We start from the raw sequence: 21950 nt of genomic DNA, 5'->3' as shown, positions 1-21950 counted from the left end.
GTCCCTGCATTGGCTTCCCATAAGATATAGGGCTCAGTTTAAAATTCTGGCTCTTGCTTTCAAATCTTTACATAATGCTGCTCCCACCGATCTATCCTCCCTAATACACAAATAAGTCCCGTCTAGGTCCCTACGCTATGCCTATGACCTACGTATATCTTCTGTCCGTATTTCCACCTGTGATGCTCGCCTTCAAGACCGAGCATTCCCTTCCCTTCTCCATTAGATGCTCACCCAGTCTCCACTTCTTTAAAAATTAATTAAAAACTCACCTCGTCACAAAAGCATGTCAATTAAACTGGTAATGGCTCCCAACTGATTCCTCTCCTGCAACTGTCATTTAAAAAAAAACAAAAAAACACTAAGTCTTCTCTTCTCTACTATTCTCTCAATCTACTTCTCTACTTCTACCCTTACCTTTTGTGTCACTATACCCCACTCCCTCTAGCACAGTGATGGCGAACCTATGGCACGCGTGCCACAGGTGGCACGCCGAGCCCTCTCTGTGGGCACGCGGCCACAGGTCCGCCATCACTGCAGAATAGGCGCCTGCCTGCCCGAAACGGCAGGCGCCTATTCTGCTTCCGGGTCGGGAGGCAGGGGGAGGGATCTGTGTAGCAGCTCCCCCTGTCCTCCCGCGCGATGCTGTGTGGAGCGTTGCCGAGCGTTACCATGGCAACGCTCCACACAGCATCGCGCGGGAGGACAGGGGGAGCTGCTACACAGATCCCTCCCCCTGCAGTACTTACCACCACCGGACCACCAGGGATGGCTGTGCCCCCCCCCCCCCCACACTTCATTGAAGGTAAGAAGGAGGGGGTGGGATACTAACACACCACCCCTACCCCCCCAGAAGTACCCTTACTCCCCCAGCACCACCCCTACCCACCACAGCACCCTACCCACCACAGCACCACCCCTACCCCCCCAGAAGTACCCTTACCCCCCTGCAGCACCCCACCCCCCAGCACCACTCCTACCCACCACAGCACCCTACCCACCACAGCACCACCCCTACCCCCCACAGCACCACCCTACCCCCCCCAGCAGCACCCTACCCCCCAGCACTACCCCTACCCACCACAGCACCCTACCCACCACAGCACCACCCCTACAGCACCACCCCTACCCCCCAGCAGCACCCTACCCCCCCAGCAGCACCCTACCCCCCCAGCACCACCCCTACCCACCACAGCCTCACCCCTACCCCCCACAGCACCACCCCTACCCACCACAGCACCCTACCCACCCCCCAGCAGCACCCTACCCCCCCAGCACCCTACCCACCACAGCACCACCCTTACCCCCCACAGCACCACCCTACCCCCCAAGCACCACCCCTACCCCCCCCAGCACCACCCACCCCCCAGCAGCACCCTACTCCCCCAGCACCACCCTACCCCCCAGCACCACCCCACCCCCCCAGCAGCACCGTACCCCCCCAGCACCACCCCACCCCCCCAGCAGCACCCTACCCCCCCAGCACCACCCCACCCCCCCAGCAGCACCCCACCCCCCCAGCACCACCCCTACCCCCGCAGCACCACCCCTACCCCCGCAGCACCACCCCTACCCACCACAGCACCACCCCTACCCACCACAGCACCACCCCTACCCACCACAGCAACACCCCACCCCACCCCCCAGCAGCACCCCTACCCACCACAGCACCACCCCACCCCACCAGCAGCACCCCTACCCCCCCAGAAGTACCCCTACCCCCCAGAAGTACCCCTGCCCCCCAGAAGTACCCCTACCCCCCAGCAGTACCCCTACTCCTCCACAACATTACCCCTACTCCCCCACACACAGTACCCCTACTCCCCCACACACAGTACCCCTACCCCCCCACACAGTACCCCTTACCCCCCACAGCACAGCACCCCTCTCACACACATACAGCACCCCTCTCACACACATACAGCACCCCCCACACACACACACAGCACCCCCCCAAACACACACCCAGCACCCCCCCAACACACACACAGCACCCCCCCAAACACACAGCACCCCCCAAACACCCAGCACCCCCCCAAACACCCAGCACCCCCCCAAACACCCAGCACTCCCCCCACACACACCCAGCACTCCCCCCACACACACACCCAGCACTCCCCCCACACACACCCAGCACTCCCCCCACACACACCCAGCACTCCCCCCACACACACCCAGCACCCCCCCACACACACAGCACCCCCCCCCCACACACAGCACCCCACACACACACACAGCACCCCCCACACACACACAGCACCCCCCCCCCCCCACACACACAGCACCCCCCCCCACACACACAGCACCCCCCCCCCCCCACACACACAGCACCCCTCATACACACACACAGCACCCCTCATTTACACATACAACACGCACCCTCCCCCCCCACACGCACCCCCCCCCCCCCACACACACACACGCAATTGCCGTGTTGGCACTTTAAGGAAAAAAAAGTTGGCATGTATTGCGGTTTCGGCACTCGGGCTCAAAAAGGTTCGCCATCACTGCTCTAGCATGTAAGCTCATTAAGCAGGGCCCTTAACCCCTCTGTTCCTGTGCGTCCAACTCGTCTGCTTACAATTACATGTTTGTTAGTCCACACATGTACAGCACTGCGGAATTTGTTGGCGCTATGTAAATATAATAATAATTAGTGGGGTAATAGCTTCCTGATCTAATGAGAGATCTGACTTCTGAAAGCAAGAATCATTTTTTCCTATTTTGTTGCAATAGTGGAAGCGTTTCAGACAGGGTTTTTTTGGGGGACCTTCTTTTGGATCAACAGCAAAAACAAACCCAGGAAGGCTGAACTTGATGGACACATGTCTCTTTTCAGATATGTAACTATGTAACAGTTAGGAAAAAAAAGTGAAGTTTTGTTAAAAATAAATGTTCTTTCTGACCTGATAAGCAGTCAGTGTTTACCTTTAGTTAATAATGACATATTTAGCTGTGTTCTGGTTTGCACAGGATTTATTCCATTAAGCTGCAGGTGTTACAGATAGAGAGTAGCCATGAACCCAGAATGCACACTCTACATTCAATATAAATGTTCTAGGTTCTGTAGCGTGATTGATCCTCCCGGCCGGAGGGGTCGCTGTAGCTCAGGGACGAGCGGCTGTAGTGCGGCATGCAGGAACTCACTGCGCTTCCGCTTCCTGTTGGCAGTATCAGTACACAGAGCGGCAGCATGGGCCCGGAGCAGGAGCGTGGCTCCTCCAGTGAGGGGGATGAAGAGGCGCCTGAAGAACTTACATTTCAGACCGCAAAGAGCCAGGCGGTGGAGAGCGCCAGGAAACGGCAGCAAGAAGCCAGACGGTACTAATAACCGATAACTCGTCAATATCCCCCCCCCATCCATTATCAGTGATAGAGCCTGGCAGACATTAACCAGTCATTATCCCCCCTCCCTCCCCCCTGGCAGAGATTCAATAACCGGTCAGTGATAGAGTCTGGCCACTCTCAAACCCCCCTCCTCCCACTAATGGCAGGGATACTTTAACCAGTCACTGACCTCTCCCTCCCCCCATTGGCAGTGCTTCATTGACCAGTCACTGACCCCCTCCTGTGGCAGTGATAGAGCCTGGCAGACATTGACCAGTCACTGGACCCCCTCCTGTGGCAGTGATAGAGCCTGGCAGACATTGACCAGTCACTGGACCCCCTCCTGTGGCAGTGATAGAGCCTGGCAGACATTGACCAGTCACTGGACCCCCTCCTGTGGCAGTGATAGAGCCTGGCAGACATTGACCAGTCACTGGACCCCCTCCTGTGGCAGTGATAGAGCCTGGCAGACATTGATCAGTCACTGTATCTGTTGTATTCCACATTGCATTCATTTGATTTACTTTGGGATGTTTTTCTGTGTGTACAGTTGATAATGCTGGGGTTAAATGTGATCCAGTCTCTTTTGTTAACCAATGTAATGTTTTGTGCTAATTGTGACAATCTTGTAGATTGTAAATATTTTTTGCACAACAGCATTTATATATTTTAATATCTCTATCAGTATTAAAATCATGAGTGGTGCTGCTCAACGTCTAATGTATCCACCAGTTTATAATTTTACCTGGGCCATCTGAGCGCCCACATCGCATCTAGTCTTTTCCTGAAGGACAAGCCTGATGTTTCTTTAGAAGATAGCACAGATAATCCAAGGCCACATTTGTTGGCTGAGAAAACTCATCTGGCAATTTCATTTAATGAGCGCAGTCCTGCGTGGCCTTGCAAAGAACTACAGGGTTAGTTTGCCTCCTTTTGCTGGAAAATACCAAAATCAAGGGCTGCAGTCACTGTATCTGTCATCCAGGTAAATTGTCAAATCTAAATCTAACGGTTTGACTTCTTCCCATGGGATGCTTCTGCATTTGTGTGAACATCACCACTACAGTGGGCTCTAGTGGTTATGGTACCTCAATGTTACTTTAATTCAAGTCAGCAGATGGTAGACAATTTAATTACTACCACATCTTTTATACTTTCCAAATTAATTACAGAATGGCAGTGTTTGAATCCTCTGCGTGATAACTGCTTAAGAGAAATGTATGGAGTTGGGTTTGATTACTTTTTGTGGGCATTTATAATACATATTCCAAGGAGCCTGCTTACAACTCATTTAATAAGTTAGTGGTTCAAGTTTGAAATTACACAATGGTGGGATAAATAAAGCAGCTCTTTCACCAATAACATAGCCATGGGGGGCAGGAAAAGGTGGGATTTACTTACATAAATCTGCCTATGGAGAGTCCACAAGATCCCTGCATCCTCCATTGAAAGAGATTTATTGTTTATATTTTTTTTTTCTTCCCCCTACACTTGTCACTAGTGACGGCGAGGGTAAATGATAAGCTTGACAAAAGGTAGCTCCGCTTTTTGTTGAGCAGATGAAAAATACTTCAACAAAGTAGTCACTACTTTATCTCCGTAGATATTTTGACTTGGTTCGCCTTTCAGTGAAATTCCAACACAGTCAATCTGAGTATTACATAAAGATTCAATCGTTATGAAATGCTCATTTTTTATATTGTGGTGTCAGAGCCGCTTTAAACATTAGGAATTATGTATATTTTGTTATTGTTTTTCATAGGTTTTCAAACTAAAAACAGTACACACAAAATGAATCTGTGTTTTGTATTGTTCATCACAAAATAGAGGTGGACAGTTATTTTATGTCACACATTTTTCCTTAGAAATTTGCACATGATTTGGCCCTTTATTGACAGCCCTCTTTACATGAAACATGCTTTTTAATACCTTTTTAATAATTGTTTGGGGTAAGAGTTTTATTGCTAAAGCATGCGGCAAGCCGGTAACATGACCCTTGTATGTAAATTATGTGTATTTTCTCTTTTGATAGAGAAAAGGCCCTGTTAAAAGAGAAGAGGAAACTTAAGGAAGAAAGGTTTAAAGAACAAAAGGTATGTTCTTAAATTTGAGTTTATGAACTGGTGCATTACCTTTTGAAGAGTCAAGTGTGTATTTAAATTAATATTCAGTGTGGGGCATTCACTTTTAGAGAAGTAGCTTGTTCATTAAAAGCAGTGTTTTCCGTGTGTTCTGATTTGCACACTTGTTCTGGTTTTCATTCATTCTACATTGTTGCTGCAAATAATGAGGTGCTAATGTTTTTAGTTGCACATTGTGTCAATAAACTTTTTTAAATTCTTTTTATTTTCTGTAGAAAAGGAAATTGCTCTCCACAGATATCCTTCAGGATTTAACTGCACTTCCAGAGCAACAGTGAGTGAAGTACCTTTTTGTAAACTTTATTTTAAAAAAAAATATATAAAAATGTCTCCATTGCATTTATGTGCACTATTTAGGTATGTGATCCATATTTGCTATTAAAAAAATAAATCTTTGCGTTCTTGTGGTGATACTGGTTCCAATCACCATGATTTTTTTTTTTATAATTCTTTATTTTTGTTGTGCAGGTGAGTACATAGGATAGTCATACGCCACAACAGCGTGCATTTATATTTGAACATAGGTGAAACCGTGGCATAGAGAATTTGCACATATTTTGTTTTGAAGAGCATAATGATAAGCTAGGCAGTTATGTCTGAACTATAACAAACAGTTTGCTAAGTAACTCACTTGTTTAAGTAGTAAACAGTAGAGGGTCTGACAGCTAATTCTGTCTCATAACTAACGGGTAACTTCGCTGGTATATCCAGACTGCTAATTTTGGGTATCATAGAGTAACATTCAGTCTATGTCGTACATGCTTAGTCTAGCTTTTACACAAGTGTGAATTACAAATGGTAGGGATATGCTGCAGCGGGTTTAATCCCTGGTGCGCCTCTGATTTCGTAGTGTAATTGTAGGCTCAGGTCGGCAACCAGTTATTTTAAGGAAAAAGAAATAAAACCATAGAGTAATAAAGGAAAATTAAAAATAGGCACTTGTAAAAAAACTTTTTAAGTCTATTACGGGTGCATTTGGAGCTGCTTGCCAGGGATGGGAGAGTCCTCCGCTTTTCTGTAGAGTCAGACGATTCCCCGTTGGGGCCAGACTGAGGTTTGCCATGTGAGTCCCGCACTGGTGTCTTCTGTCTCCCTCTTGCTGGCCTGTGTCAGGTACCTTTCTTCGGTCGGGTCCAGCATGATCAGGTGAGGCGTCGTTGGGCTGAGGCTCCTCTGTATGCTCGGTCCATGTGGATGGTTGGCCGTGCAGATGCGATGTTTGGTAGGATGCACCCGGAGTGCTGTGCTGCTGCTGCAGGTCTGGTAACCGCTGAGTGTCGGGTACAGTCTGGGCTCGGGTCTTGCGCTTGGAGTCTGTCTCCGCAGGGGAGAGCCCTGCCGCTCTGGGGGTGGGGGTCCTCCCTTGCCCCGGAACCATGTGGGAGCTGGTGCTCGTTGGCCAAGAGCCTGGGAGCCTGTGTGGCCCAGGGTTGCCCCTTGTGGGGTGGTTCGGAGGTGTTTAGCCGGTCGCTTACATATTTGCCTTATCACTCTCCGCCAGTGTGGCTGGCATCTCCTGGGTCATGCCCAGCATTGCTCCCGGTCCGGGAGGGTCCTTGACGTGGAGGTTTAGAGTAGGGGCCATCGAATTGCCCTGGTGAGTATCCCCTGTCCTCCTTCTGCCGACGGCTCTGACCTTCGCGGGTGGGTTTCGGTTTGGTGTGTCAGGCTGTGTGCCGCTAACTTGGCCCAAAAGTGGTAAAAAATTAATGCGATAGTCTTTTGTGTGGTCTACGGTTTCTGTTTTAGCATGCTGTTGCCATCGCTTGTCCGACACTCTCTTGGTGGCCCCTTGCTCCGCTTCATGTAGGGAGTCTAATGTGCCTGTCGCTTGTTGCGGTGCTCGGGGTACCCTGTCCGGCGGGGACCATGATAACCCCCATCGGTCATCTGTTCAAGTAGCCTATTTGTGGGTAGTTTCCAGCAGGTTATCGTCGATTTTTGGCCCTGCACTACAGGAGCTCATGCAGTGTGCGACCGTTCAGATTGCCGGTTCGGCTCCGCCCCCCAATCACCATCTTTTTGATTGTGAATTGTTGTCATAAAACTATACTCAGTGGTGGAGTTTGGCCGTCCAGCACCGTCATTTGGGAGCCTTGGTCTATGTAGGGGTTAACAACGTGAACAGCGTGCCATTTACCCACTAGTTGTATGGAATAGCATATGCACCATACTGTGCTAGTATTCTATTCAACCAGTTGGCAAACTGCCTTTCTTAACCTGTTCTTTAAAGGGACACTATAGTCACCTGAACAACTTTAGCTTAATGAAGCAGTTTTGGTGTATAGAACATGCCCCTGCAGCCTCACTGCTCAATCCTCTGCCATTTAGGAGTTAAATCCCTTTGTTTATGAACCCTAGTCACACCTCCCTGCATGTGACTTGCGCAGCCTTCCATAAACACTTCCTGTAAAGAGCCCTATTTAGGCTTTCTTTATTGCAAGTTCTGTTTAAGATTTTCTTATCCTCTATGTTAATAGCTTGCTAGACCCTGCAAGAGCCTCCTGTATGTGATTAAAGTTCAATTTAGAGATTGAGATACAATTATTTAAGGTAAATTACATCTGTTTGAAAGTGAAACCAGTTTTTTTTTTGTCATGCAGGCTCTGTCAATCATAGCCAGGGGAGGTGTGGCTAGGGCTGCATAAACAGAAACAAAGTGATTTAACTCCTAAATGACAGTGAATTGAGCATTGAAATTGTAGGGGAATGATCTATACACTAAAACTGCTTTATTTAGCTAAAGTAATTTAGGTGACTATAGTGTTCCTTTAATAACCTCATTCTTCTACTCCCACGTTATATTTAAAGGGTACTTCGGACCCGTTAAATCACGTTAGCTTGCTGAAATTCTTTATAAAATGGAAAAGGGGACACACTCATTACACAAAGTTTGGATTTCAATAAAAATGAGCACTTTTTAAAATTAACCTTGTTACACCCCCATGGCTTTCAAGCATGAAACAGGCTATGCTACTTCGTGGTTGTTTAGCTCAATGGAGCAAAATCCAAGAAACCGCAATAGCTCAGAGCACATGCCTTGCAAAGACTTGTCATTGAGCTGCATTGGGAAGTCTGTGATTGGACAGCTACAGAAAGTCTGGGCTGAGGCGGAAAGGTAGCACTTAAATATGTTTGTTTTTATCTCCAGACTAGAGCATTCTGAAGACAAAGAAACTTTTCAGGAAAAAGGTAGGTTAGCATTATCTAACTTGTTTTTTTCTCTTTACATTTAATCAAAGATATCTTCCGAACATAATGTTGTAAGACTTAAAGGAACACTCTGGGCACCATAACAACTTTATATCAGTGGAGTTGTTATGGAGTATCATGTTAAAACAATCTGCAGTTAAATAAGTGTTTTTTTTCTTATAGATGATAGTCAACCAAATGATAGTCAACCAAAATCTCAAACCAACAAGAAGCTTGAAAAGAAATTGCGTCCTAAAAAAAGGTAATGTGGTCTTTGAATACCTGCCTTACTTTCTCTGATAATTGCATAGTGGTGCCGAATATGATTGCACTTTATAAATTCTAGTAATAATAATTATATGCCTTTAGGTAACCGTAACTCTAGCATTGTTATTCACTAAAGTGAGAATTCAAAGTGAATTTAAAATGTATGGCCAAGATAGCCAAACTGGGTATATCGTCTAAGCTTTCTATGGTTTTCATTCAGCTATCCAGGCTTTAAATGTAAAAGTCCCATGTTTAGAGGGGCCTGCATCATAGAATAGTACAATGTTAACCCATGCACACCTGAATGAGTCAAACTATTCTGGATGTCTGATAATGCTTGTATAGACATCTTCCCTTTTAAATAAGCTTGTGAACACAGGTGTCCTCTCACTCAACCACAATAACCCATTTGTTACTAAAGTTTGTACAATCGGCTGACAGCAGTTTCAGTTATCTTTTTAGGTATTGTCTTTATCCTTTTTTTGTACCATACATAATGGCACATTGATAAACAAAATGAATATTTATAATTGTGAAGTGGTTGTATAAAACTGGCCCATTAAATCTTTATTACATCACTTTAGTGAATAATTAAGTAAATATTTCAAAGAGAGGAATACATTGAGTCACTAATTTGTTCTTAGGTGGTGGTATTTTGAGAACAAGTTGAAATGTGCCGATCCAACAGAGGTGTGGTAAATACTCATTGTACTGCTATCCTTCACTGCCTTATCTTTTTATGTACTTTACAAAAATATTAATTTGTTTGAGCATTAATTAGTGAATATTTAAAATAAAACCTTTGGTATGGCACAGACAATCTGTATGTTCCCTTGTTGTCCATATGGGGCATTCTCTTTTGGGGAGATTGGACAAAACGTTTCCATTGATAAAGTCGAAAGATTTGAATATGTACGTGTTGTGCAATGCATGCGTTAAGAATTATTTTAACTGCCTTTTTTTTTTTTGTAAATATAATTTTTATTATTTTTGGAATAAGTAGTGTCAAACGTAGAAATTCAACATGGAGACTCGCAGGTCTCTAGCTCACACATGTACGCATGGGCACGCAGGCCCGTTCATAGTCTGTTCTTAATTTTGGCTCGCAGGCCTCGAGTGATCTCCATAGGTAAAGTGTTAAGAGAGAGACAGACCGGTCTCCTTTAGATAGCATTATGTTCAACATATCTAGACATTTCAAGTCTCTGGAACAGCTGCACATAGGAAAACCTTTACCACTCCTGGCTTGGTAAACCCTCTGCTCCAAGATGCTAATGTGGGCAGCGCAGTCACTCCTTGGGTAGTAGGAGGTCCTAAGGGTCGGCCTAACGGTCTGTGGAAGTTGTGGTATCTCCGCCCTGAGTCTAGGCTTGAGTATAGACGTTGCCAGCCGGGACTCGACATTCGAGTCGGGGTGCTGCGTTTGAGTCCTCTGACAGGTGTGATGTTATCTGAGTGTGTGCTGGGCTTACACCTGTCAGCCGCCTGTGGCCTAGTGTTGTCTATTCTAGGTCGGGGTACATATGATTGTGTGCCTTGTCAGGTCTTGTGTGGAACAGCTATTGTCGCGTAGCTTGACCGTGTCTGTCCCTGCCTCCTCTGTGCCCTCTCAGAGTGTCTGGTTAGGGGTGTCAGTTAGCGCCAGCTTGCCTATGGCAACTGTTACCTATGCTAGCTTCTAGATCGGTCTGCTACTCCCGTCAGGCCCATCTGTTATTTCTAGGTCGTAGACTTGGTCCTTCTTGGTCTGGGTGTGTAGGAGAGGTCGAGGATAGAGGGTTGGGGTCATGGAATTAGGGGGGTGTCGGGTGTGTCTGTAGTCCCTTATGGTTCGTTCCTGTCTATCAGTCTCAAGCGGTCCGTAAAGTCTGGTTTTGAGGTCTGTAATATCCAATGTGTCCACGTGTTATAATATGTCTGTTGTGTGTTTGCTGCTGTGTGTTGGAATTCCTCTAGGATTCGGAGGTCTTCCATATGGGCGTACCAAGTGGTCAGTGGTGGGGTTGTGGTTTGTTTCCAATATTTGGGGATGATGGATTTGGCCGTGTTCAGTATTCGTATGGACAGCGATTTTTTTTTTTTTGTATGCGAATCTCGATATCTTAGTATGGTGTAGGAGCATTTCTGCGGGCTTAAAGGGGGGTGGGTCATCTGAGAACAGTTGTAGCATCTTGTGGATTCCCTGCCAGAACGGGATGATTCTCTTGCATTCCCACCAAATGTGCAGGTGTGTGCCCCTCTCTGCTTCACATCTCCAGCATTGTGGAGAGTGTGTCGGGGAGATCGCGTGTAGAGACGTTGGCGTGCGGTACCAGTGTGTCATGATTTTGTATGCCGTGTCCTGAGTCTTGCTATAGCTAGCGCAGTGGTGTGTGAGGTAACAGATTTTTCCCCATGCAGCTTCGTCAAGTGTGTGCCCTAGTGCCTCTTCCCATTTTCCCATGAAGCCTGGTGTGGCCGTTGGTGTGTGAGTCAGTAGTAGGTTGTATAGAAAAGAGACTCCATGTGCTAATGGTTGGGGTTCTAGGCATTCCCTTTCGAATGCCGTTGGGGTTCTCGTGAGCGATGTGCCTTGAGGGAGTGTGGCAATGTAGTGGCGTAGCTGTCGGTATTTGAGTTGCGTCAGGAATGTGATTGGTGCTTCTCCTCTAAGCTCCCTCAGGGTTTTAATGCCGTCGGGTCTGGAGATATGTCTGAGCCTGGGTAAGGGGTTTGGAATTATGGCCCTGAAAGCTTTCGGGTCTTGACCTGGGGGGAACTCAGGGTTGTATGTCAGAGGCAGCATGGGTGAGGGGTGCGTTGACAGGTTGTGTTTTCCCTTCGCCCTCTGCCATTCCTGGATGGTAGCCCTCACATATTGTGATTGTGTTAGCGTCTTACTCCCTGATCCTGGTGGTATCCATGGTATTATCGCTGTCGGTATCCCTGCCTCTCCCTCCTCTGCTTGCTTCCAGAGCTTGTGTACCCCCTCCTTGGACCATTCCAGTATCCGCAGGAGGTGGCAGGCTCTGTAATACAAGTGGAAATCCGGGAGGGCTAAACCGCCTCTGTTTTTGGGAAGTGTAAGTGTGTTGTGGCTTATCCTGGGTCTTTTCCCGTCCCACACGTATCTGCCCAGAGCGGAGCGTAGTGTGGTGAAAAATGAACGAGGAACTGTTATGGGGATGGTCTGGAACAGATACAGCAGGCGTGGCAAGAAGTTCATCTTGACCACCTGTATTCTGCCCAGCCAGGAGATGTGTGGGTATGCCCACTCCCTCATGTCTGCGTGTAGCTGTGCGTGCATCGGTGTGAAGTTCTCCCCGTACATGTCTCCTGCCTTTCTGGTTAGCCAGATGCCCAGATAGCGGATCTTGTGTGCTGCCCACCTAAAGGTGTAGCTTTGTCGCATGTGTGTTGTCCTGTGTTCCGGTATGCTGATGTTAAGTATGGATGATTTTGTGTTGTTGATTTTTAAATTAGATATGGTCCCGAAGTCATGTAGTGCCTTCAAGATGTTGGGGAGAGAAACCTCCGGGTTCGATATGTAAAATAGCATGTCGTCTGCATATGCCGCGATTTTGTGGTGGGTCTTACCCACCGTCACCCCTGTGATGTCTGGGTTTGTCCTGATGGCCTGTAAGAGTGGTTCCAGTGCGAGGACGAAAAGCAATGGGGATAGGGGGCAGCCTTGACGGGTGCCATTTCGAATTTCGAATGCCGTTGTCAGTGCCCCGTTCACCACTACCTGTGCGGATGGTTGTGTGTATAGGGCCTCTATCCAGCCTCTAATTCTGGGGCCCATGCCGGTGTGTGCTAGTGTTCTAAACATGTATGACCATCCGACTCTGTCGAAGGCCTTCTCCGCGTCCGTGGACAGCAGGAGGAGGCCCCCGTGAGCGTGTTTCTGGCTGTGTATCAGAGTGAGGGTGCGCATAGTGTTGTCCCGTGCCTCTCTCCCCGACACGAACCCCACCTGGTCCGGGTGTACCAGGCGGGGCACGTGTGGTTGCAGTCTGTTGGCCAGTATTTTGGCCAGAAATTTAAGGTCACAGTTGATGAGAGAGATGGGTCGGTAGTTTCCGCAGTGGTCCCCATCCCTACCCTCTTTTGGGAGGATGGTGATGTGAGCTGCGAGTGATTGTTTGGGAAAGTGGTGTCCCGCCCTGATAGCGTTGTATGTGTCTACTAGGGGGGTGTAGAGTATGTCCGCAAATGTTTTGTAGTAGCTCCGGGGTAAGCCGTCGGGGCCTGGGCTTTTGCACGGTTTCGGCTGTTTTATTGCGAGGGCCAATTCTTCCAGCGTGATCTCCTCTTCTAGGAGGTCTGCAGTGTTTTTGTCTAGTGAGGGTAGGTCTTGTGTAGTGAGAGAGTCATTTATTTTATTCGTCAGGCGTTCGTCGGTGGGCGGGGCAGATCGTATAGGTTGGCATAGTATGTTTTAATTATGTCCTGGATCTTCGTGGATAGTCGGTGTAATGTGCCTTTGTCGTCTCTAATGCGCTCTATGTATGTCTGCTGTCTGCGTTTTGCTAGCATCCTAGCGAGTAGTTTGCCACTTTTGTCACCATGTAGTGCAAAGAACGCTTTGTGTCGCAATGCGTCCCTGAGATGTCTCTTCAGTAGGAGTTGGGTCAGTGCCCTGCGGAGTGTAAGAAGTTTGTCTTGTAGTGCGTGTGATTGGGTGCCCTTGTTTTGTGTGTATCTCCTGGATTTCGGTGAGTATTGCGGATATCTCCGCTTCCCTACGCTTTTTCAGCATGGCTCCTTTTTGGAGGAAGTGACCTCTCGCTACGCTCTTATGGGCCTCCCATAGTATAGTCGGTGTCGTTTGTTCGGGTGTGTTTAATGTGAAGTATTCTCTCAGTACGGTGCTAATGTCCGCCTTAATGTCCGGTTGCGTTAGCAAGTGTTCATTTAGGCGCCATTTGGTCACCCTTGGTCTGTGCATCGGGGACGTTATCGTGATGGAGATTGGTGCATGGTCCGACCACGTCACTGTGCCTAGCTCCGCTCGCTCAACTAATGGGAGGTGGAAGTGAGTCATAAAGAAGTAGTCAATCCTGGTGTAGGTGTTGTGGGGGTGGGAAAAGAAAGTATAATCCCTTTCATCAGGGTGGTGGGCCCTCCAGCAGTCAATTAGCTTTTGTTTAGATAGGAGAGTTTTAAGTGTTGGGTCGGGATATGAGATGTCCCCGATGAGGAGTCCCATCTTGGGTCCATAGCTACGTTGAAATCGCCCCCCAGGATGAGTACCCCTTCCGCAAATTTCTGGAGTTTGCGCAATGTGCGGGATAGAAACCTATAGTGTCTCTGGTTGGGGGCGTAGATGTTGGCGAATGTGTAGGTTTGGCCTACTATCTTCCCTTTCACAAATAAGTACCTGCCCTCCCTGTCCGTCAGTATCTCTTCTTCTAGGAAGGGGACCCTCTTGTGCATTAGGATCGCGACCCCCCGTGCCTTTCCCCCCTGGAAATCGCTATAAAACCCCTTCGGGAACCTGTGGTCGTAGAAGCGGGGTCGTGCCCCTTCTCTAAAGTGGGTCTCCTGTATGTAGGCTATGGACGCTTTTAAAGTGTGGAGTTCGCGTAGTGTAGTCGACCTCTTTTCAGGTTTATTAAGCCCTTTGGCATTAATGGACACTAATGTGAGGTTTGCTGGTGTGAGTGACATGTTTGATGTGTGGCTGTGTGTGTGTCTATGTCTTCAGTCGTTTGGTCTCGGGACGTAGGATGGGAGGGGGGTGGGGAAGGTGGGGAGGGTGTTGGGAAGTGAGGGGATAAATAAGTGTATGAAGTAACCGTCACCTGGGTGACGTTAGGGTTATGGCGTCGAGGTGTCTGCGTGGGCCTGGGCCGTGTTGCGCGCCCAGTGCCCCTCTCACCTGAATGTGGCGCCTATCCCGTCGGGGTGTGGGAGGAACACCGAGAAGTGTCGTGACCACGTGGGAAACTCCTCCCCAAGTGGTCCGGTTCTCGATCTCTTCCTAGTCTGGGTGGTCTGGGAACGTCTGCCTCCCTTGCCTCCCTGTTCAGTGGCTCTAGTCGTGATCGTAGGTGGTTGTCTCCGCCTATGGACATCTCTGCAGTCGAATCGTCACCCTGGGCCTATCTTCAAGTAACACAAGAACAAGAAACAATAAATAATAACACAAGTAAACCTTCATAAACATCCAAGTTATTACTGCGCGGCTTTGTGGGCCGGCCGACCCCCCCGCTCACCCTCCCCTTCCACAGTAAGATGATGGTGCCGTAATATAATAGTTATGCTAATGCTAATACCTACAAAGTTGGCTATAGATCACCCCCTGACTCCAGTTATTCCCAGTTACCCTAGCTCGTGGTGATAGGTGTCCCTGTGCCCTGCCAGCTCTTCCGTGCTCTGGATGGGTATCATGAGTGGCTTGAGCATGTGTTGGGGCCTGTGTGCGAGGTGGTCCACATGGGGTGACCTACGGTCCCTTTTCCTGTGTATCTGCTCTCTAGGCCTCACGGAATGTCCCCCCCCTCCTCCCTCCTCTAACCTCCTCCTCTACGGGCCAATAGTGGCCCTGTCAGTTCCCGAGTGAACCGGGCCCACGCCTCTCCCCTCCCGTCCGCTCCTGCTGGGGTCATCACGGGTCCGGTGTAGGAGAAGCGTTTGCCCAGCCCAGTCGGCCTCATCTTGTGCCCGTCTCCCTCCCGGCCCATGCGTTGTCTGTTACCTTTTTGGCTGTACCTGCCCACCCTTCAACCTCCACCCCCTCCCCAGGTGGTTTAGCCAGTCCTGTGTTAAGAGTCCAGCATATACTTGCGAGTCTTTCTATATGAGCGCCATCTCGGTCGTGGCCGGGGGCGGCAGTCCTGCGGTATATCGAATGATTTGCAAAGTCCGGGCCGCACCCGGGGTTTCTTAGTTCCGAAGGCGGGTGTCTCCGAAGGAGGGGATTCAAAGTTCTAGATAGAACATTAGGTATAGTCCATAAGGTGGGCATTCCTCGTGTCCAGGTGTGGGGAGTCCGTGTGAGTTGTGATAGTCCATTTCTGGTTAGGATTCTGCGATTGTGTCAGGGTAGTCTCTACTGGTGGTGGTCGGCCGGTGTCGTCCGCCATCTTGGCGTGTGTCGTCGGTCCCCTCAAAGTTGGGCCTCAGCGCCTGTTGCCGCGTAGTTCTCCGGGTCTGCGTACTCTGTGGTTGGGGTGGAGCCCCTCGAGCAGGCGTGTATGGTGCTAGCGGGTCCGGCCACTGTAAGGGTGCCGGCGTGATATGGAGTTCTGCTGCTAGGACATTCAGGTCTTGTCTGTCCTTCATCAGGAAGGGGCCGTTTAGTGTCTGTACTTGTAGCCCCGTGGGGAAGCACCAGCGGTAGCGCAGCTTATTTGCTTGTAATTGCTTGGTGAAGGGGCGTAGTGCTCGCCTGTATGCCAGCGTGGCTGGTGCCAAGTCGGGAAAAAGTTGTACCTCGGTGTCACCAAGGTGCACCGTTCCTGCGTCCCTGGCCTTTCTGAGTATGTCCTCCTTGAGTTGGTAGCTCATCAAACAGCATATGATGTCGCGCAGTGGGGTCCCTTCCGGACCTTTGGGCCGGAGAGCCCTATGTGCCCTTATAAAGTCAATGGGATCATGGTGTGTGCGGCCCAGTATGGAATTGAAAAGGCCGGTCAGCGTGGTCTGCACTGGGGCGGAGTTGTCTGCTTCCTCCGGGATCCCCCGGACTCTGATATTCTGCCTCCTGCCGCGATTGTCCAGGTCTTCCATATGGCCCGCCATTTGCTGTAGTTGTAGGGTGTGGAGTCTTAGCGTGTCCGTGTTCGCAGACTGCGCCGCTGACATGTGGTCGCAGTCTGCCTCCACTTGGGCGACCCGCTGGTGTAGGCCTCGGATTTCCTCCTTGAGCGTTTGAAGCTCCGTTGAGATGGAGGTGCGGAGTTCCGAGTTGGCCGCTTTTAAGTCGGCTTTCGTGGGTAAGTTGCGTAGCATTTCCATCCAGTCTGGGTGGTGGGTGGCAGGATTGGCAGTCAGGTTGTCCGCCATGATCCCGTCTCCGTTTGGTGTGAGTGGGAGTGGGTCCTCTGGGGCCGTTTGGCTCGTGTAGGCCTGAGAGTCTGCGTCCGCTTGTGCGGTCAAGAATTGCCTCATGGAGGGGTTTTGAGACCTCCTGGGGGTATCCGCTTGTTTAGGGGGTTGAGAGGGTCGATTTGTCTTGCCCATTTTCGGGGTGAAAGTGTGCTTTAGGCGGTAATTTAGCGGAGCCTTGCAGGGAGCTCTAGGTCTATGCTGCCATCTTCTTCAGCGTCCAGGCCACGCCCCTTAACTGCCTTTTAATACAAGACCAACAAATACCTTACTGACTCAACTGTGTCAGCATGAGTCACACAAAGCCATCCGGTAACTCGTGCTATTCCTATTTGGTATCTATTCCTACCCATAAACTCATTTTATGATTCAATGGGAGACAGAGTTAGCATTCTCTTTTGAAGTTATAACCTGTTGTACAAACCATCTAGAAAATCATACAAAGATTGTCTACAGACAATTCTCCAGATGTCTTGCAAAAATGTACTCAGGCAAATCAGATTTTTGCTGGAGGGGCTGTCGATCAGCAGGCACTATCGCTCCTGAAGATCTAACCATTTTTGGGATTACATAAGCAAAATAATACAATTGTTCCTCTGCCGGGACCTTTTTGACTCCACAAATGTGGCTATTTAAAACTCCCCTCCAGAGTTCCTAAAATTCCCAAATTTTGATAAAGCTATTGGACGTCTGGTACTATACCTTCTAAAAAAATATGTGCTAGTCTATATTCTGGATTACTAAGGCTATCAACTAGGAATAGATCAATAACTATAGCCTATATTCAGCATTTTACAGATTATCGGTATCAGCCCTGTAATTTACCAATATTACCAGAACAGATATCCCTTGTATTGAGAGAAGCTGTACGTAAATCCTCCAGGATTTTTTTTTAGCAGGCAAATAAATAGAATGGGAAAAGGAAATGGTTTTAGCTTCTAAACCATACTACCTTTTTTTTTTTTAATTCTTTATTTTTGCAGTGCATATCGAAAATAACATACAAGCATGAGGTACCCTGACGGCAATCCTCAAGCCAATTTGCAACACGTATAACAATGGGGTAGACCTGTATGCATGCACAATTTAAAAATTTTAATCTCTTATAATAGGTTATGTCAAAACAAGATGGTTCGTTGACGTAGATAACATTCTAAAATTTTGCCATTGTGGAGAAACGGGTATAAAAATTAAAAGTAACGGCTAAAATGATAAGTGGCATAAGTGAGCTGGTCGACATTCAGTATTGATGCAACATTACAGTGTAGCGTGGATTGTTCTGATAGCCCTATTGCAATTTCAGTATCTTAAGTCAGGGCCTCAGTAGGGTGTTTTACATGGAACTTCTCTGCTTGTAGGTGCTATAGTTAAAGGTGTGAGTGTAGTAACATTTAACATGCGATAACAGTGCAGGAGCATATTGCATAATAAGTGGACACAGTTAGAGATGTGCTCATTAAACTCAATCAGAACAATTAGATTAGTTAACAATATTATCAACGGAAGCTTCAGGTGCCTGCCTTAGTTAGTGGAAGTGCATCAACATATAGGCGCGTAACTTATAGGTTTAGCTATACTACCTTTTTTTAATTCTATCTCCCACCGTACTGCAAAATAACCTCTTTCTCCAAGGCATGCTTATGGCAAACATTAAAATTGTTCCTTCCAGGAGAATGTAAATTCTTATACGAACTCCCTCTTATTAATTACAGACTTCAAGACAACTATAATGTAGTGCGCCTGGAAGATTACAATCTGCTAAATGTGCAGGAAGAGCGAGCAAAAACATTTATTCAGAAGACGTTGTATGGGAAATGGAAGAACAGGACAACAGGTAAACAGCTAAATTTTATTTATATATTCTTACTATAATAATATTTAGTCTAAACTTAGCAATGATTTAAGTTAAAAACCTTAAAATTACTTTTGTTACATGTTCATGTTTTAGTTCACCCTTTATGGAAGTGTTCATGAGATTAAATGTTTCAGATGTTATTCCCTTATCTTGCAATATTTGCGAATTGTCCCACCCACCACACCTCCTTTTATAAGCATTTCATAAGGTAGGGCCCTCTTTTATTTCAGGCCTTCTACCTCGTCAGTTCCAGCACACCAACTGACATTTCCATTCCCTGTTTGTCTTATGTTACTAATGCTACAGCTTTATGCCATGACCACAAATATATATTATATATTATATATATATATATATATATATATATATATATATATAATTTTTTTTTTTTTTTTGCAATTCAATTTGTCTAGATGTGTGTTTTGGCAATGAACGAACTTAATTCCTCCCACTAATTATTGTTTTTCTTCTTATTATTTTAACAGCCAGTGAATTTTTCTCCGTGTCAAGCAAAATTGGTGATGTTAAGAGGCCAGCGGTACAATTTACCGACAATACTTGGGGTATGTATTTTGAATATTTTTTTTTTTTTCTGTGTTTTTAGAATATTTGATTCTAAAAATTCCTCATGTTTTAATAGTACTAGTTTCTAAATACATTTAATCGCTTGTTAAATGGACACACTTGAGCAGCAAACCTCATAGAATATCTGGTAGAAGGAGCCAGTTGCCAATCCTGCTATTCACCCATTGCCTGAGAGCGTTAGCTGAGTGCAGAGTATCATTGCATACTTAAATGTTGCACATACTGGGTCATTCTACCACGACCACTTCAAAAAACTAAAGTGTCATGGTGAGTGGAGTATCCAAAGTAAAAACGTGTAGAACTAGCTCCAACTTCAATGTCCATTTACAATACTGAAATCCACTATGTGTGCAGTAATCATGATTTTTTTTTTTTTGTATTGTGTGGTCATCATTAATACATGAGCATTGATGAAGTATTATTAGTATGACATCCTTTTTGCATAGTTCAATGGGATAGAACTAATTTTCTGATTATCGGTTAGTTATTTCTTTGTTATTCAGCAACAAAGAAGAGAGCCTGCAATCTGCTCTTCATGAGGTGGACTCCCAAAAGCCCCTTGCTGTTGCCACCAAGCACTGCTTGTGTGATAAGCTTAGAAAAGCAGTCTGAACACTGTATCCACTACAGCTCATAGAAGTGGTGATGGTACTTGTAGTCTATTGGCGCCTTCCCTCAGTTTTGTGTGAAACCATTTGACTAAACTGGAGGTTCTTCTGGCACCTGTGCTCTGGGTGCTCATGTTTAGCCCTGTACTGCAAAGTGCAAATGCAGCGTTAGGAGCACAGCAGCTCAAAAATTGATGATGAACCAGCAGATACCGTCTGTTGCCTACTAACACCAAACCATGACAAAAAGCCATAGTGGTTATGGTGCTTAGACTACTTCTTTAAGTGAGTATTATTAAATATTAGAACCCTTTTTTTTTTTTTTTTCCCCTGAGAGAGATTACTAGGTTTTTAAATGGTGAGAAAATAAATGTAAAGTATGCATTATGGTAGTTATGGTGACAGGAGTGTGCAATCCTGAGTAAGTAGTCAAACCATTTGAAAGCAGTTTGACAACTCTCCTGCCACTGAGCTAAGACTGGCTGTGCAGGGCTGCACTCATTGGTTGAGAGTGCTCAGCTGAAGATGTCAGTAAATGAATGTGGCTCTCCCGGGCCAGACTTGGCTTGGTCGGGCTAACTGGAAGTTTGTTGTAGAGGTTTGGAGACCCAGGTAAATAACGTGTACCGTGGCACTATGTGCAGTAGTGGTTATGGTGCTCAGTGTTCCTTTAGTTTAGACATGTGGCAGTGCACGCCCTGCTTTTTCTCTCCATACTTTAAGCTGATCTGTTCTAGGGAATTGTCTGTCTTCTGTGAGATATATCTATCACTGTGTGTATGTATACACACACACACACACACACACACCTACCACCAACACCCATAACTACCTTTTAGTTGGTTATTGTATTGTGCAAATTTGCAGGACGTAAGAGCTTATATTTAGATTATTTTATGTTTTGAAAACATATATATTTGGTAAACTTATCTCTTCCAATTATTTAACTAAAATAATTATACACTGTCCAACTTTAAACTACCAGTGGCATACATCCTGTTTTCAGAAATTCTAAAGTATGCGTTGACTTCTTTCATTTGAATATATTTGATATCATTTTGGGGAAAGTCTTACATTTGTGGACTGTTTCATAAAAACGCAGATAAATATGGAAGCAAACTAATGTGTTTTTCCATTACTTTTCTTTTAGCGAAAGATGAGAAAAGAAGGGCAGAAAAGTTCATGCAAAGTTTTAAAAACCGAAGGAAGATATGAAGGCAATCTTGGCAGACAGATGATGGACTACAATATAGAAAAGAAATACTCCGGGAATCTACAAGTCAAAGAGGACTAGTCCAGTTAATTCTGTCTTGTATCCAGAATGGCTAGTCTTGCTGTTTTATTTAATACAACTTCTTCAAGGATACATAGGCATTCACATGGTTCCTCCACAGTGGCCAAAAATATATATATATATGAAACTGTACAACATACATGCAACTACGTATACATTGTACAAATGATAAAATGCCACTGAGCAAAATGTACATAATTACTTGTTTTGTTTTCTTTTTGATGATTAAATTGATATACTGTATCAATCTGTTGCTTCTTACCCCAATTGTTTGCTTCTCTGTTTAAAATGTTACTCTATCCCTTTTGAGGGGGGATACCTTTCCAATGTAATATGCCCTATTGGGCACTATGGGGAAGGTCCTCCCTCTCGATCTCCAGTAAAACCTGCAAATAAAAGGTTTTGCTTACCTTGAATTCTGCACCCACCTCTGTAACTGGGGTTGTGCGCAGTACACTCATAGAGAAGCCTATGATTGAACAATATTGCTGGCTCAGAGTACATGCATGTGCTCTGAGCTGCCAAGGGGATAGAAGGGGGGAGTGTTTTTTTTTATTTTTTTATTTAACCCTTTGACTGAGCCAATTGTAAAAAAGTTGTAAACAAAACCTGGAATTTGCGCTATGTCTTCATCCATAATTCAACTC

General features: G+C 46.5%; 1 protein-coding gene across 1 annotated transcript; it reads left to right on the top strand.

Annotated features, from left to right (window-relative positions):
• Positions 1–3094: 3094 nt before the first annotated feature.
• NOL7 (nucleolar protein 7) lies at positions 3095–21564 on the top strand. The gene is made up of 8 exons (XM_063450515.1): positions 3095–3321; positions 5360–5420; positions 5684–5742; positions 8620–8664; positions 8866–8922; positions 18674–18795; positions 19302–19379; positions 21160–21564. Exons 1-8 carry the CDS (start codon positions 3134–3136, stop codon positions 21222–21224), a joined length of 675 nt encoding a protein of 224 aa, XP_063306585.1. The 5' UTR covers positions 3095–3133; the 3' UTR covers positions 21225–21564.
• Positions 21565–21950: the final 386 nt, after the last annotated feature.

This window comes from Pelobates fuscus, chromosome 4 (genome assembly GCF_036172605.1).
Source record: "Pelobates fuscus isolate aPelFus1 chromosome 4, aPelFus1.pri, whole genome shotgun sequence".
NCBI lineage: Eukaryota > Metazoa > Chordata > Amphibia > Anura > Pelobatidae > Pelobates > Pelobates fuscus.
This window is presented reverse-complemented; position numbering and strand designations above follow the sequence as displayed.